General features: G+C 49.9%; 1 protein-coding gene across 1 annotated transcript in view; it reads left to right on the top strand.

The window, feature by feature from the left end:
• Positions 1–15,183, top strand: part of LOC103532226 (peroxidasin homolog) — a 38,481-nt gene extending 23,298 nt beyond the window's left edge. Inside the window, exons 9-23 of the mRNA XM_030463066.1 lie at positions 896–1,065; positions 1,558–1,830; positions 1,980–2,096; positions 3,659–3,817; positions 4,744–4,856; positions 5,594–5,750; positions 7,000–7,108; positions 7,867–8,024; positions 9,190–10,693; positions 11,171–11,305; positions 11,934–12,142; positions 12,792–12,906; positions 13,236–13,329; positions 13,652–13,769; positions 15,014–15,183. Coding sequence (XP_030318926.1) covers positions 896–1,065; positions 1,558–1,830; positions 1,980–2,096; positions 3,659–3,817; positions 4,744–4,856; positions 5,594–5,750; positions 7,000–7,108; positions 7,867–8,024; positions 9,190–10,693; positions 11,171–11,305; positions 11,934–12,142; positions 12,792–12,906; positions 13,236–13,329; positions 13,652–13,747 — 3,409 coding nt within the window. The 3' untranslated portion in view covers positions 13,748–13,769; positions 15,014–15,183. The remainder of the gene's footprint in view (positions 1–895; positions 1,066–1,557; positions 1,831–1,979; positions 2,097–3,658; positions 3,818–4,743; positions 4,857–5,593; positions 5,751–6,999; positions 7,109–7,866; positions 8,025–9,189; positions 10,694–11,170; positions 11,306–11,933; positions 12,143–12,791; positions 12,907–13,235; positions 13,330–13,651; positions 13,770–15,013) is intronic.
• Positions 15,184–17,250: the final 2,067 nt, after the last annotated feature.

Raw genomic sequence — 17,250 nt, 5'->3', positions numbered from 1 at the left:
GTGCTTTACAAGCTCCTTGTCTGTGGGAGCCTGAGGAGGGCTGGGTTATTAATAAAAAATGATCAGTGTCTGCTTCTCCACCTCACCCCCCACCAGGCAGAGTTTTCAGCACAGACCAAAAGTTTATGGCTGAGCTCAGTCCCCCTGGAAAGAAGTTTTTTGTTAGGGAAATGCTGGCAGGCTCCCAAAGACAGCATTGGAAGAGGGAGAATGATAATAAATGTTCCACAACCCAAGATATGACTGGAGTTGAGGACACACCAGGGGAATGAAATAAATGCCCAGCAAGCACGTGAGTTTGCAGGGTGGATTCAGCCTTTGTGCTGGGGGGGTGAGGTCCCTTCTCCCTTTTCAGTCCAAGATTCCTTTGTGCTGGGACAAATGGAAGGCAGCAGTGGGACCTTTTGCAGAAAGGAGGTGCAGAAAGGTGTAGGAAGATGGAAAATGTTTCCCAGCTCATGGCTTGGGTTGGAGTCCAAGCTGTGGTGGGGTCCTGCAGGGACCCCCCACCCCCAAAGACCTTTGAGGCTGTTTGAATAGAAAAGCTGCACACAATAAGAATAGGAGTTTATGGTGATATTTGCACTTGGTAAATAATGAGAACAAGGCTTTGGAGCCTGGATGGCCTGATCATGGCCCTGCTGTTATTGCATGGGAACCCTACGTTCTCCTGATGGGCTGTAAATGTCATCTGTAATTAGTGGGGAGAGAAAAAGGAGCTCACCCAGGGACTCAGCCAGAGCTGGAGCTGAAGTTTGGGGCTGTAAATCATAACCCTTGCTATAAATTTCCTCGAGTCTCTGAATGCCTCCAAGGAACACATGGAAAACCCTCAGGAGGAGCCCCCCAGCCTCCACTCCTTTCAGGTTTTGCCTGTTTGTGGCTCTTTTTTCAGTAATGAGATTGACATGAAAGATGACAACCGCCTCAACCTCTTGCAAGATGGGACCCTGATGATCCAGAATACCAAGGAGTCAGACAAAGGGGTCTACCAGTGCATGGCCAAGAACATAGCTGGGGAGGTGAAGACACAAGAAGTTGTGCTGCGCTACTCTGGCATCCCATGTAATTGAGGCTGGAGGTGCTGGGGAGCATGGAAGGGGAATCCTGGAGGTCAGAAATTGGGGATTTTAGAGATTGGAGGTGATACAGGGCTGGGGAGGGAGTTTGGAGGTGGGAATGAATTCTCCAGTGCAGAGATATCACAGGTAAAAGGGGACACAGGCGTGGGAGATGCTCCAGCATCCCTGGAGGTATTTAAAAGCCACATGGATGTGTCACTGGGGGATGTGGTTTAATGGTGGCCTCAGTAGCGTTGGGATAATGGTTGGACTGGATAATATTCAAGGTATTTTCCAACCAAAATGATTCTCTGGCCAGGATGGGGAGGTGGTTGGAAGAAGCAGTGCTGGGGTAATGGCTCACGTTGAGGATTTGGAGGTCAGGGAAGAGCCAGGTGACTGCTGGTTGGGTTGCATGAGGAGTCCAAGCAATTCCTGCCTGCAAGTGAGCAGGCAGCAGAGCTTCTGGTTCCTGAAGCCCTCGTTTCCCTTCCAGCCAAACCCACTTTTGTGATCCAGCCCCAGAACACTGAAGTGCTGGTTGGGGAAAGTGTCACCTTGGAGTGTGGGGTCTCTGGGCAACCCCACCCCCGGATCAGCTGGACCCTTGGCACGGGTTCTCCTTTACCACAGGATTCCCGTTTTGCTATCACCAGCTCTGGAGGCCTCTTCATCCAGAATGTCACCTTCAGGGACCAAGGGCAGTACAACTGCAATGCCAGCAACACCGAGGGCTCCATCCAGGCCACAGCCAGGATCATAGTGCAAGGTGAGGACTCCCAGGCTGATGACATTTCCTGGATAAAAACCTCATTCAGGAGGATGCCTTAAAGCCCTGTGATAGGTTCTGCTCCCATCACCAGAGCTTTTGCTGCCTGAGTTTTTTCCTGCTGTTCAGTCATTGCTTTCTCTTCCCAGATTCTCCCAGGTTCCTCCTCACCCCCACTGACCAGACAGTAACTGAGGGACAAAGTGTGGATTTCCCTTGCTCTGCTGAGGGTCACCCCCCACCCGTGATTGCCTGGACGAGGGCAGGTACTGCCTTATTCTCTTGGGGTTTCTTCCTCTCCTGTGCCACCATCTCTGGTGGGTGGGTGCAAGGTGATGACTTGGTGACAAGGGACAGATGGTCACAGTGATGGTGACTGTCATGCTAGGAGGTGTGTTCTGCACCACTGAGAGGGATGTTTAGAGTCACAGGATGCCAGGTTGGAAGGGACCTCTGGGATCATCCACTCCAACCCTTCTAGGTAAAGAGAACTTTTTAATGAGGTGGCCCAGCACCCTGTCAAGAGGAGAGAGCCTCGTAGGTCTCTGACACACAAGTCATGGTGTCAGAAGGAAGGAGTGTGTTCTATTTCATCAACATGAAACCCAGGGAAGGCCTCAAACTTCTTCCTGCAGTGGCTTCCTACCTCCTTAGAAGAGGAAAGGTCTGAACCCCCCAGGGCTGTGGGTATCCCCATGTATCTCCACTCCCAGCATTGATTTGCTCCTCTTGGGCAGCATCTTGCAGGAGAGCTGAGACACCTCTGGGCTTTCTTTTTATGGATGAAAACCCACGTTGGGGCCAACAGGTGGTGGGGAAATTTTGAAGTCTCGGAGGATTGTTAGCACTGGCTCCACTGAACTGAGCCCATCCAGCACTTTCTGGGACAGAAGCCAAAAACACTTGGCCCAGAGGCCCTCCAGCTTTTTATTATGCTTCACAAGCCATAATTAATGGTTTAGTACTGTGGAGAATTCATGGCTGTTGTATTCCAGCTTCCCCAGCAATAGCCCTGGTGCTGGGATAAGAAGGACCAGCAGAAATTCTCCTCCACCAGTGAGTTCCCCATCTCCTTTAACTTGTTTTTCTCCACTGCCCAAATCTGAGAAGAAATCTCTTAGAGCACAGTGACCAGAAGGTTAACATCTGCTTTGTAACCAGGTTTGAGCAATCCAAAAAGTCACCAGGATTTTGCTGCCACAGAAAATCTGCTTAGAGCAAGACAGGAGGAGAAGTGATGGAGCATCACTCATTCTCAAAGCCACTTTTGACAGTGTGGGGAGGATTCAGATTCCTTTTGGTATTTGGGATGAATAAACAGAGCCCTTATTTGGAGGAAAAAAGAATATTGGGAAAAAAAATGTTGCTAGGCTGAGAAGTTTTTGTGGTTTTTGTTTGTGTTTGGGGAAGCGTTTGAGTTTTGAGCTTTTCTCCTTAAATAGAGGAAATATTGAAACAATGCAGTTTCCAAACCAAAGAAAGTCAAAATACCAAATGAAATCCTGAATGTTTGCACTGATGGGATTAAAAAACCAGACTGGATAATTGAACACAGCTTTGCCATCCATCAGGTGTCAGGAAATCTGCAATTTGCACTAAGAAAAGGGTGATGAGGGAAGGCAAAGGGTGCCAGCTCCTCTCCAGCTGCTCAGAAAAGAACTCAGACAGGATCCTGGATGTGGGAGGAGCAGCATCTGTCTTGGGATTTCAGGGTGGCTGAAGTCAGGTGGGGACAGAAATGGATTTTTAAACTGTCCCATGGATCTCTCCAGTGATGGGAAGAGAGATCTCCCAGGCAATTAACAAATCCCACTGCTCCTTTGACCAGGTGGACCACTGCCCAGTGACCGGAGGCACAGTGTCCTCTCCACGGGCACCCTGAGGGTGATGAGGGTGGCTTTGCATGACCAAGGGCAGTATGAGTGCCATGCCATCAGTGCCATTGGAGTGAGGACCCTGCCTGTGCAGCTGGCTGTCACCCCACGAGGTGAGATGGGGAGGTTGTGGGCAAGAAGGGTTGGCCAAGGCTTAAGGGCAAGAAGAATTGGTCAAGGGAAGAGGAGTTGGCCAAGGATGAGGTCAGGAAGGGTTGGCCAAGGTTGTGGTGAAGAAAGGTTGGTCAAGGCTGAGGGCAAAAAGAGTTGGTCAAGGCTGAGGGGAAGAAGAGTTGGCCAAGGTTGTGGTGAAGAAGAATTGGCCAACATTGTGGTGAAGAAGGGTTGGTCAAGGTTGAGGTCAAGAAGGGTTGGCCAAGGCTGAGGGGAAGAAGAGTTGGCCAAGGTTTAGGGCGAAAAGAGTTGGCCCAAGTTGTGGTGAAGAAGAATTGGCCAAGGTTGTGGTGAAGAAGGGTTGGTCAAGCCTGAGGGCAAGAAGGGTTGGCCAAGGATGAGGTCAAGAAGGGTTGGCCAAGGCTGAGGGGAAGAAGGGTTGGCCAACATGTGTCATTAATTTAATGTCAGGGTAAATAACAGCCTGGCTGGCAAGGCAGGGAATTTCCCTGGTTCCTCTGGGATGGGATTTTCCCTAGGAGCAGATGTCTGCTTCTATTGAGCTCCCTCAGCTGGTGGGAAATGCTAAAGAGTTTTACAGAGAGCCAAGGTTTGTAAATTGGTAGAAGCTGCTTCAGTTTGCCTTGAACAATTTAGCTGGTAGTCTGGAAAAAGTATAACCATGGGAATGAAACTGTCAGATTGCCCTGAGCAGAGACCAAAAATAATGCAGGAAAATTACAGAGAGAAAACTGGTAGAGAAGCAGAGGGCAGAGGTGAGGTGACAACCCTTGGAAGAGCTCCTGGACAACAGGAAGAGCTCAGCAGCTCTGCTTTGTCCACACTGAGATGTTCTGCTCACAGATTTCTCTGTTTTGCTCTCTTTTTCTTGCACTGGTGCCTTTTTTCTCTCCATGTTGCACAGTGATCCCCGTGTTCCTCCATCCCCCCCAAGATGTGGTGGCAGAGACAGGCCAGGATGTTGCCATCACCTGCACAGCCCAAGGAGACCCCAGACCCACCATAACCTGGGTCAAAGTAAGAGCTGACACCTCAGACACCTCAACCATCCCCAGGGGGGCTTCTGCTTGGGGGCATCAGACACTTCCCCCATGAAACATCTCTCCCAATCAGTTAATTAACCCTAATTAAATCAGTCTAGGCAATACATGTGGAAGGAATTGTCTTGGATGAAAATACGAGGACCAACATTCCCACTGCTTTGGGGGTGTGGATGTTGCTTGTAATCAAAGCCTTGCAACTTCCATCCCTCTTCCCTCTTGCCCTTTCTTTCAAACCTGCAGCCAGTGACATTCCAGGATGTCAGAAATCCTGGACTGCCTTGATCCCTGGAATAATTATTTCCAGGCTTCCCATGGGGGAACTGGATGCTGCTGGTTGGCTCCAGCTTTGATGGAGCAAAGCCATGGTCCCTGCCAGTCACTCTGCAGCCTGGCTGCTCCTTTCAAGAATTCCTTAGGTGTCCTTCAGACTTTTTCCTGCAGTAGAACACCCAGGACCTTCACTGGGGCTTGTCCAGTCGGGTGCAGAACAAATTAGAGGGGAAAATGCTTCATTTTTGGTCACCCCAGAGAGGTCCCCGGGGAGGTGACCTTGGTCCAAGCAGGAGCAGGTATCCTTGGATGGCTTTTTGGGTTCTCTGGAAGAGCAATGCTAACATCTGGTGGCCACAGGGCTTCATGGCAGCTGTCTGTGGGTTTGCTGAGAAGCTATCCACCCCCTGACATCTTTTCTGTCTTTTTGGGGTGCAACAGGAGGGGATCCAGATCACAGAGAGCGGCAAGTTCCACATCAGCCAAGATGGGACCCTTTCCATTCAGGACCTCGGCGTGGCTGAGCAGGGCAGATACGAATGCATAGCAAGAAACCCCTTTGGCTTCACCTCCAGTGCCATGCAGCTCACCATCACTGGTAGGGCACCTCCTGGGGAAACAGAGGGGTTTGGGATGGAAGAGACCTTAAACATCATTTATTCCCAACCCTCTGCATGGCTGAGGACACAGCCCACCAGACCTGGTTGCTCCAAGGATCCAACCTAGATCCAAGGATCCAGCCTTCCAGTTGGGCATCCACAGCTTCTCTGGGCAACCTGGGCCAGTGTGGTCCTCTGGAGTCTCCTTGATGTGTCCCCTCTGAATGGATCTCTCCATTTTCAATGCTCTCTCATTAATCTCTCTGGTTAATTACTCATTTTCAAGCTGCTTGTGTTAGGGAAGCTGTGATGAATAAAGGGGAGCAGCACTGCTCTGGCAGTCAAACCAGAATCAAGAGGGGAAATTGCATCTCTTAGAGGGTAAAGAGGAACTGGGAAGGGAAAAAAAAAACCCCAAACACAAAGGCAAGCAGTAGGGTTAAAAATTTAAGTAGAGGATGCAGGAGTAACCAGCATGGAGAGCAGATACCTGGTTAGATTAATTTAGGATCATTTTCTGTAGGGGGATTGTATGCAAAGAGCTGAGAAGAATCTGAAATATTTTTATTGTTTAAAATGATTCCTAAGATAATTCATGTGATTGATTCTTGACTGGTACCTCAGTTTCCATCATCCAAATGGGAAGTGGTTTGTTCAGCTGTGACAAAGTCCCTGGCTTAAACACTGTGTTCTGGAGTAATTTTTTAGGAATTTGGGTGTTTACTTATGAAGGTGTTAAAGCAACAGCTTTATTTTTTTTTTTTGTTTGTTTGTTTTAAAATGATGTCTTTGGTGTCTTAATGCTAAACTTGAATGGAATTAGCAACCTACCACAAATAGGAAAATTATATATGGGCAGTATGTTCAAATTGATTTCATGACCCAAGTTGCCCTTGTGGCAAGGAAATGCATTATTTTGGGTCGACCCACTGTGATTTTTTTACATTTTCCTTTCCCAGTTTAACCACCAAAGCTGTTAGAGGAACAAACTCTGAAGATGTGTTCCACATCCATCCCCTGAAAATGCCACCTTGTTTTCAGGCAGTTAACTTCTTCTTAAAAAACAAAACAAAACACCAAACCAACAGCAGTTGAATGGTGTTTATGCTGCAAATGGAAGCAAGAGTTTGAGCTGCAGCAGAGTTACTACAGGGCTTGTGCTGAGACACAGATTTTTCTTGAGTTTGGAAGGCAAATTAATAGAAAGGCAATTTAGGAAACTGGTTTTTTTCTTTCTGCTTTGGGAAGCCACAGATATTGGTCGGAGTGGGGACACCTTTGTGGCCACATCACTACGAGAAGCCATCAGCAGTGTGGACCACGCCATCAATTCAACCAGAACTGAGCTGTTCAGCAAGTAAGCCAAGAGCAATGAAGGGTAAAAAGAAAAGGGGAAAAAAAAAAAGATAAGAAATGAAGCCTTTAATTTCCTTTAAAATTAAATTTCCTTTAATTGTTGAGGATCTGCAAATGAAAGCTCCAGGACTGCTTGGGGTATTGGAGGCTGAAGTTGCACCACGTAGGTGTAAGGATGTGATAGAGCTTCCACCCAGGTGGTTGGGATTGGGGGGAAAATCTGATCCATGGATATCAGCTCTTATGGCATTTATATCTGCAGTGTACATTTTGTCAGCTGGAGACAGCAGATAGCAAAGGAAATAATCAGCAGAGATGTTTTATAAACACAGCTGACTGTGTAGTGTGAACAGAAGTAACAGTATAAAAATCCTGACCATTTCCTTGGTAAATTAATTCCCAGGTGGATGGCAATCCCCTGCTCTTCCACCCCAATATATATTTTTATTGAGAAGAGGGTTTATGTTAAGCCCCAAACCTCTGGGTTGCAGCTGTTGAAAAATGAAAAATAAATTACTTTAGGAGAAAAAAAAAAAAAAAAAAAAAAAATATACTTGAGGAAAGTAAATATGTGAATTTTCCTGGAGAAAACCATCTTTTCTTCACTCACCTGCAGTGTACAGCAAACCTCAGCAGTTTACACACTGGTTTGGGTGGTCAAGCAGCAGACGAGGCTTAGAGCCTGAACTGCTCTGCCCATTTATTTTATTTTATTTTTTATTTTAATGCTCCTACCTCACTTCTGACTCCTCGAAACAGACGTCCCAAGACACCCAATGACTTGCTGGCTCTCTTCCGCTACCCCCGGGATCCCTACACCCTGGAAACAGCCCGGGCAGGGGAGATCTTTGAAAGGACCTTGCAGCTGATCCAGGAACATGTGCAGCAAGGTCTGATCGTGGATATGAATGTCACAGGTAGGAGAGATTTTTACTTTTTTCCTTTTTTACTTCCCCTCTGGGTGTGTAGGATTAAGTTAACCCAACAGTGAGCCAGACAAAGAAACAACAACCCAGAAAGCACGCCAAGAAATGTGCTGTCTGGGTTGCAGTGCTCTCTTACATCTCCTGGTTTTCAGAACAACTGGGCTTGAGGTTACCCCAACTCAGGAAGGGGTTGGGTTCCCCAATGTGGGAAAGATTTTGGCCATGAAAACCCTAATCTTTAAATTATTTAGCCATCTAACTCCCAGAGGAGAACCTGTGTGGATCTGAGTATGGACCCCTCAGCATCACAGAGACATTTCTTGCCCTCCAAATGGCAACAAGAAAAATACTGAATATTTGGGTGCTGTACCAGGGGAAGGAGGGTGATACCACTCCTGACTTTTTCCTCTGTCTCTCTACTACTTTGACCTCTTAGCTTCAAACTCAGCTGGGTTCCAGCCACAGATTGTATTTATTGAGGCAGGATAAACCCCAAAACTACCCACTGAGGTCCAAACATCCATCAACTGGACTCCAAAACCTCCTACCTGGGGCTGACTTTAGACACAGCAGTCGTTCCCATTTCTACCCATACACCTGAGTCACCACGTGGCAGGCACGTGTATTTGGGACTCCTAAATAGTTTTTCCTGCCTGGATGTACTCCAGGTTGTGAGGAGTCTCTCTGCAAGTCTTGTCTGGGCTGGTTGGACCCCCAGCCTCTCCTTCTCATTGCCCTGTCAGCATCTCCAGTGTGCTCAGTGCTTTGGCCATGGTGTAGGGCCCTGGGAGTCACCCACAACCTCCCTGCTGCTCCTCATGTAGGGTTTGCGTGGTCAGTGGTGCTCAAGATTTCAGGAACAACCCAGAGAGATGTAAAAGAAACCCAGGGTGCAGACTGAGACCACCTCCACAGTTTGCTTGCCCAGACAGAGCACTTCTGGGTTCCTCCTTGGTGGAATTTACACCAAACTCGTTTCCCTTTCTTCTCTGTGGGCCTGATGCCATCGCTGGGCTGCTTTTAACCTTCCAGAAATTTCACTAGAAGGTTTCAACCCCATGATCAGAGACTTGGCCTTCCCGTGCCCCCTCCCAGCTGGGGAAACACCAAACGCTGACCACGAGATGGACCTGATGCTTTTTTTCTCCCTTCTCAGGCTATCGATACAACGATTTGGTGTCCCCTCACTACCTGAACATGATTGCCAACCTCTCGGGCTGCTCTGCCCACCGCCGCACTCCCAACTGCTCCGACATCTGCTTCCACAAGAAGTACAGGACCCACGACGGCTCTTGCAACAACCTCCAGCACCCCATGTGGGGTGCATCACTCACGGCCTTCCAGAGGCTCCTCAAACCCGCCTACCAGAACGGCTTTAACCTCCCCCGAGGTTTTTCCTTAGCAGAAGATGCCAGGGACCTTCCCCTCCCTCTCCCCCGCCTCGTCTCCACCGCCATGGTCGGCACCGAGACCATCACCCCCGACGAGCACTTCACTCACATGCTGATGCAGTGGGGGCAGTTTCTGGACCATGACATGGACCAGACAGTGGCAGCCATCAGCATGTCCCGTTTCTCTGACGGGGCCCCTTGCAGCCAGGTCTGCACCAACGACCCCCCCTGCTTCTCCGTCACCGTCCCCGCCAACGACCCCCGGGTGAGGAACGGGCGCTGCATGTTCTTCGTCCGCTCCAGCCCCGTCTGTGGCAGCGGGATGACCTCCCTGCTGATGAATTCTGTCTACGCCAGGGAGCAGATCAACCACCTGACATCCTACATCGATGCCTCCAATGTTTATGGCAGCACGGAGCAGGAGTCCCGGGAGCTGCGGGATCTGAGCAGCCGGGCTGGGCTGCTGAAGCAAGGGCGAGTTGTGCCCAGCTCGGGGAAGCATCTCCTTCCTTTTGCTGTGGGGCCACCCACTGAGTGCATGAGAGATGAGAATGAGAGCCCAGTGCCCTGTTTCCTGGCAGGAGATCACCGTGCCAACGAGCAGCTGGGGCTCACGGCCATGCACACGCTTTGGTTTCGGGAGCACAACCGTGTGGCCGCCGAGCTGGCAGCCCTCAATCCCCACTGGGATGGGGATCTCCTCTACCATGAGGCACGGAAGATTGTGGGTGCCCAGATGCAGCATATCACCTATGCCCAGTGGCTCCCCAAGGTCCTGGGGGAAGCCGGGATGAAGATGTTGGGGGAGTACAAAGGTTACGACCCCAATGTCAACGCGGGGATTCTCAACGCCTTCGCCACCGCTGCCTTCCGCTTCGGGCACACCTTGATCAACCCCATCCTCTACCGCCTCAACGAAACCTTCCAGCCCATCCAGCAAGGCCACATCCCCCTGCACAAGGCCTTCTTCTCCCCTTTCAGGATCACACAGGAAGGTGGGATCGACCCCCTCCTCCGTGGGCTGTTCGGGGTTCCCGGGAAAATGCGGGTCCCCTCCGAACTCCTCAACATGGAGCTGACGGAGAAACTCTTCTCCATGGCACACTCTGTCTCACTGGACTTGGCTGCTATCAACATCCAGAGAGGGCGAGACCACGGCATCCCACCTTACAATGACTTCAGGGTCTTCTGCAACCTCTCGTCTGCACAGGAGTTTGAGGACCTCAGGAATGAGATAAAGAACTTTGAGATCAGGGAAAAGCTCAGGAGGTACTTCAGTCTCGGCTTGGAAGTATCAGAATCCTTGGAGATCAGTCAGGGCAAAGCTTCTGCTCCTCCCGGGACACCCAGCAAAACCCTCCCCAGATACTGCTGCCCACAGATGCTGAGATAGGGCAGTGGCTGTGGGTTAAAATGGAGTAAGACAAATGAGATCTCTCCAAGGGATCAGTCTGGTTCTGGGTGGAATGTCACCAGGTACTGCTGGGGGGTAGCTTGGGAGCAGATTGAGCCTTTGACCTATTTTCCAGTGAAATTGGAGCCTGCATCCTATCTGCATTGGCACTTCCCAAGGCCTTTATCCCATTGTCTTTTAGATAAGACCATGATAAATGTTGTCCAGATGAGTTCCTTGCATACGAGTTCCTGTCATGGGATCAGGTTTACATTGTCCCCCACACTTTGATTATATTTTAACTTTCTTTTTTTTTTTTTTTTTTTTTTTTTGAAACATCTCTTATCTTACAGTTTATATGGAACTACCAAAAACATTGACCTGTTTCCAGCCCTGATGGTGGAGGATCTTGTCCCTGGTACCCGAGTTGGGCCAACACTGATGTGCCTGTTAACAACACAGTTCAGAAGGCTGAGGGATGGAGATAGGTATGACCACTGGGGTCAACCCAGAGTCTTTGTTATTCTCTCTGGGGGGATTTTCTCCCTCTTGAGAGAAACAGAACCTTTAATTATTGCTTATTTCTTGCCTTATGATACAAGTAAGGGTCTCCTCTGCCCAGTGCTTTTGCGAAAGGATGTGCCACAGTTACTTCAATGTGTCCTTTCCTGTTGTAATCACTGCAGGATGCTGGGCACCACTGAGGATGTGCCCAATGTCTCCTGAAGATGCCAGAAAACATCTGCAGGAGCTTCCTTCTAATTCTTAGTTGCTGCTTGTGTGAATGAGAGAGGTTTTTTGCTTGGTGATGCAGGAGCATCTCTTCACCCATGTCCCCAGCCTGCTGCAGCAGAGCTGTCTGAGCCTTGGGACTCCCTGCACGGGGCTGTACCCACTGGTGGTGACATCCTGCAGCTCCAGCCAGCAGCTCCTGGGTCTTCATGGGTTCAAGACAGGGTAAGCTGTGTCTGCAGCCACCTGAAGCAGAATAAAAGCTCTTTTAGTGGGGTGTGGGTGCTGCTACACAGATGCAGGAAACCTTTCCCTCTGCCTGCCTCCCTCCCCATCTTCTTCTCCACCTCCCATCATGCTGTGATTGATTCCAACCCACTGCAGATTTTGGTATGAGAATCCAGGAGTCTTCACGCCAGCACAGCTGACTCAGATCAAGCAGAGCTCCCTTGCCAGGGTCATCTGTGACAACAGTGACCACATCCAGCAGCTCCAGAGAGATGTCTTCCGGGTGGCATCCTACCCACAGGGCATGGTGGGCTGTGAAGAGATTCCAGTGGTGGATCTCAGGCTGTGGCAGGACTGTTGTGAGGGTAAGGAAGGAGGAGGATGCTCTAGCACCCCCTGAGCCATGGTCACATGTTTATAATAAATGCCAGGAGTTGGTTTCATGCTACACTGACCCTAACCCCAGCAAATGGATGAGGAGAGGAGAATATTTCAGTTGGAAGGAAGATACAACCAGCATCTGCCAATGATCCTCTAATCCAGCTGCCTGAACACTTCAGAGCTGACCCCAAAATTAAAGCAAATTATTAAGGGCATTGTCCAAGTGCCTCTTAGACACTGGCAGGATTGATCATTACTCTAGGAAGCCTTTCACTGAGAGTGGTCCTCCTAGCTAAGGGCTTCTGTCTCTTTCAGCAGCCAAATCTCATCCCTGGGGGAGAGTCTGAAGCAGGACATGGTGCAGGGTGATCCTCACCACCTATCCCTTTGCAGAGTCATTGGGGAATCTGTCAGACTCTGCCATTGACCCCAGCCCCTCCCTGGTCCCTTTATTCTGGGCACAGCTGTCCCTGCACGATAGATCTCCTGTCCCACACCTTTGTGCCTCCTGCCAAAGGAGGAGTGGGGAGGTTGGATGGTGAAGGAAGGCAGCACTGCCTTGTCCTGCCTGCAATCTCTCTGCTTCTCTTTTAATCATGGGTGCTCAGTGCTCACTTTCCCTTCCTTCCCAAGACTGCCAGACCCGGGGACAATTCAGGGCTCTTTCTCAGAGGTTCCGAAGCAAGAGGTCTCCTGGCTTCAGCTACCCAGAGGAAAACCCTGCCAAGCAGAAGCCCGCCTTGCCCAGGTGTAGTATCTCCACTGCTTTTACCTCCTTTTTATGAAGAATAAGGAAAGTTTTCCAGACCTCCACTCAGGCCTTTGAAGCTGGTGTTCTGCAGAGGTCTGGAGGTTTCCTGACATTTGATTCTGAGCTTGGACAAAGTTCTCCAACAATTTAGTGCAGGGCCCAGCTGTGATAATTCCATATCTGGGATGAGGGGCTGTTTGGTTGGCATCTCCTGGCAGTGAACCTGGCACTCGGGTCCTTCTGTTTGGGGATGACTTGGGGGCTGGTGTTGGAGGAGATTCTCTCATCCATCTATAATCCCTTTCACTTTTTGTCCCTGACCCCAGGAACGAGGCAGCTCCCCCAAGCCCTTCCTCCCGAGAGAATCTCGAGTCCCTTGTGGCTGAACTGGAGAAGACAGTTTCTTCCCTAAGGAAACAGGTGAAACTTTGTGCCTTCCATGGAGTCACCCCAGGAGCAGGATCAGCAGGATTTACCTATTTAACCTCTGTGACTTTAGTGCCCTCCAGAGCCAAGAGGGAACCAGTGGCAGGTAGAGAAGAGGTAGAATAGGGAGAGGAGAAATGATGCTCAGAGCTGTGAGCTCAGAGCTCTACAACTTTAGGGGAAAATGGATGTTTGAGCCTCAGTGAAGGTCACCTGAGCCAAAACTTGGTTCTTGTATTTGGAACAGCTTAAAGCTTAGCTGTGCATCAGTGCAAAGTCCTTCTACAGCTGCTCCTTTCTTGTTCCCCCCCCCAAGGTGAGCACACTGGAGAGCCAGCTGAAGTGGCACCATAGGAACCCCAGCACCCAAGGCCAGGGAAAGAGGACTGGAGACAAATGGAGAAGAAGATGACCCCATTGCCTGGTTGTATAAGGTCAGTGTGTTTGCTGGGATCAATGTGGGGCTGCTGGGCCTGCAGTGGGACACCTCAGCTGTCTGCACATGGAGGAGAGGCTGTTGCAGAAAGGGATGGAGCAATCTGGTGATGAATGGGACCAGAAGTAATAGGTTTAAGTGCAGCAGGTTAGACACTCAGTCCTACCAGTGCTGATTAGTGACTCACTGGAGTGGGTTGTCTGGGGACATGGTGGCAGATCTGTTCCTGGAGGTCTTTTAAGAACTGGTTTGGCAAAGATGGGGAAAGACATAAGTATAGGATGGACTGGGTGAGCTGGGTGAGGTCTCTGAGGCTTCTTCTCCCAGGACTCTGGGTAGGTTTCTCCTTGCAGCACTTAATATCATAACCCCAAATCCAACAGCCTCCAAAGGACCTTTGTGGAGTGAGGTATCACAAAGCTCAGTGATGGGGTAGATGGACTGGTTCCTCCTCAGGGTAACAAGGACATATCTGGGCAGATGGAGCAATCCCTCATTTGCTTACATCTGGGCAGAGATTTCCCCCTCACCATCTGAGTTGTCCTTCACCTCTCTTCTGCAGGCAGCAGTCCTCTGGCTGCTCAGCCAAGGGGGTGAGGATGTTCAGGTGCATTTTTAAAGTCCCTGTCAGCACCTGCCAGCCTGGGGACTTCAGCAGCTGCTGGGCTGTGGGCAGAAAGCTGCCAGAGCTCTGGTCCCTGGTGTTTAGGGGCAGGGAGAACATAGGCTCAGATCCCCCAACCTGCTCTCCATGGGCATCCCTGCAGCCTCACTGGCACCTGCCAGTCTGGAGCAGGTATTTCATGGGTTTTATAGGCTTGCAAATGATAACTGCAGGGTCAGGAGCAGAGGAGTTATGCAGAAATGTTCTGCCAGGCAGTCTGTACTAGAAGGAGCATCCTCTGGAAATGAGATGACAGGATAGGGCAAGGAAAGGCTGTGCTGTGCTGATCATCTCAGCAGAAGCAGGAGGGAAGGCTGCAGGCTGGCCACACTGATTTCCAGCCTGATTTGGTGTGTTGGTCCTTAGAGATTTTCCTGGCAGCAGCGATTCCCCTTTGGAAATTTGACTTAAATTGCAGTGTGGCATGAGCTGGCTTTTCCTTGCCATCATCTCAGAGCCTTGAAGAGCACTCTAGGGTTTGCAGGGTCCCTGAAAAATATTCCTGTGGGTTTGAAGGGCTGTTGCTGTCCCTCCAGCTGCCTCCTAGGGAGTTTTTCTTCTTTCTTGTGCCATTTCAGGTGCCCAGTGACTTGCACTCCTGCTTTCCACCAACCAGTCCAACCCACTCTTGGAGGGCCCAGAAACAGCAGCCAGGAGCCCTCTGCCTCCTCTCCCACCTCCTGCACTGCTCCCTGTCCCAGGACACCCATAAATAATCCTGCCAGGTTTGACCCCTCTGCACTGACTCTCCACAAGCCCTTGGACTGTTCCTGCCCTCATCAACCTCCCAGGGATGGGCTCTGCCCTCTTGGATGGTGCCAGACCAGCAGCCTGCTGAGATGCCACTTCCTGCCCCAGTCCCCAGGAGATGGAGGACAACTGAAGCTGCTTTAGTGCCACTGCTCTGCTCTTCTCCTCTTCCCTTACCCAATGCTGCCATCACCCACCACCCCTTGTCTGGAACATCCCACGGGCACCCAGCTGAAACCATCCCTCAAGAGGCAAAACCTTTCCCAAGGGTGCTGTGGTGCCAGGAAACACCTGGAGAAACCTAAGAAAAAAATTAATATTTGAAAAGGAAATGCCAAACAAGCCCCCCAGCCATCTCCTCATGCCAAGAGGAAGAGCAAGAGGAGCCTCAGGGGGCTGGGCTGGGCTTGGAATCCCTGCCAGCAGTGAGGAGGTGAAGCCAAGGCTTGGAGAAGGCTCCTGGCTGCTTGGGTGCTTCAGGATGAAGACAGAAACAGCAGCCAGTGGCACCATCACTGGGCCCTGTTGGTATCAAGTGGCACATCAAGTGGCTTTGGTGACCCTGCAAGTGCCCCAAAAAATCTTCCTCAGCACGACCCATCATCTGCAACTTTCTGCCCCTTTAGGGGTTTAATTTGTTTTCTTTTTCTCTTCCTTATTTTTTTTTTAACCTTCACCCTCCTCCCCCTCAGAAAATCTCTTTGCTGGAAGATACATTTAGAGTGGAACAGGCCCTGGCACACAACCCCAGCTAATGAGGTCTTTTGGGTCTTTTTGGCTGCTGGTTTCTGTCCATGAGGACAGGAGGAGAACACGAGGTGCAGTGTTTGACACACAGATGGATGCACAATTCAATTTGTGCTCAGTGCTCCCAGGTGCTCTGCAGCTGAGCCAGGATGGTGGGACCAGCTCCATGGAACAGATCTTCTGGTTTGGTTGCCCTTTGGAGGTGCTTTTTAGTGTGGTGCTAGAACTGGAGTCCCTGTGTATCCACCATAACCCCAAATCCCTGGACAGATTGGTTTATAATGCAGCCTTGGAAGCTGGACACAGGAACTAAAGAGAAAAATACTTGATCTTTCTCACTTTTCCTGCATCCTCCCATTTTTTCCTTCCCATGGTGCAAGGACCAGAAACTTTTGTGAATGAGATTTTTCTTTTCTTCTCTCCCTCCCTTTATTTTTTCTTTGTTTGTTTTTGTTTTTAAATATTTTTTTTGGTTGGTTGGTTTGGTTTTTATTTTGTTTTGTGGGTTGGTGGGGCTTTTTTCTTTTTGGTGGGTTTTTTTTTTAGTAATTTTATTTTTCCTGTAGATGTATTAGAGTACCAAAGGGATTCAAAGCAGCAGGGATGCTCCTGGAACTAGGAAAAGGATAGTAATAATAATAAAAAAAAGATACTAGAAAACCAGTTGTGATTTATCAGCTGTTTCCTGGGGTGGGACTTGGAGCTGTGTGTGTGCAGACACAGGTTTGCAGCTGTGTGTGTGTGTTATGGGTGTCTGGGGTGTTCAACTCCGAGGCAGCATTTAGTCCTCAGGGCTGTTTGTCATTTTGAAGCACTCTTTCATTTAGGTGCAAATCAAGAGCCAAAGCCCTGCGTGTCCTAAATCAGCTGCACTTCTCCATCACTTGTGCCCAATCCAAGCTGGCCAAGGTCAACAAAGGGAAATCAGGCTCCAGCCTCCTCCTGCAAACCACAAGTTTTCCCCAGTCCCCATTCAGGAGAGGGAGGCACAAACTCTGGCTGCTCAATCTGACCACATCATCTCTAAATGCAGAAGCAAGCAGCCCATTTGCTGGTGTGATGTGACACACAAGGGATGTCCCTTCCCTGCCTCTTGCAAACTTCTCTCTGCTCCATCCCCCTGCTCCTCCCCAGGCCAAAAAATTGGACAGAAATGACACAGCCCTGCGTGACAGCAAGAGCAAGGTGGGGCAGATCTCAAGGGAGCTCCCCATATGTTGAGATGCAGCTTTGCTGAGTAAGGAGCTGAATATTTCATTGAAGGCTCCCATTTTTCTAGTTCTCATCTCTCCAGCAGCACAGGCTGCATGCTCTGCAC

Source organism: Calypte anna, chromosome 20 (assembly GCF_003957555.1).
Source record: "Calypte anna isolate BGI_N300 chromosome 20, bCalAnn1_v1.p, whole genome shotgun sequence".
Lineage (NCBI taxonomy): Eukaryota > Metazoa > Chordata > Aves > Apodiformes > Trochilidae > Calypte > Calypte anna.
Note: the sequence above shows the minus strand (reverse complement) of the source record. Positions and strands in the feature narration are given on the sequence as shown.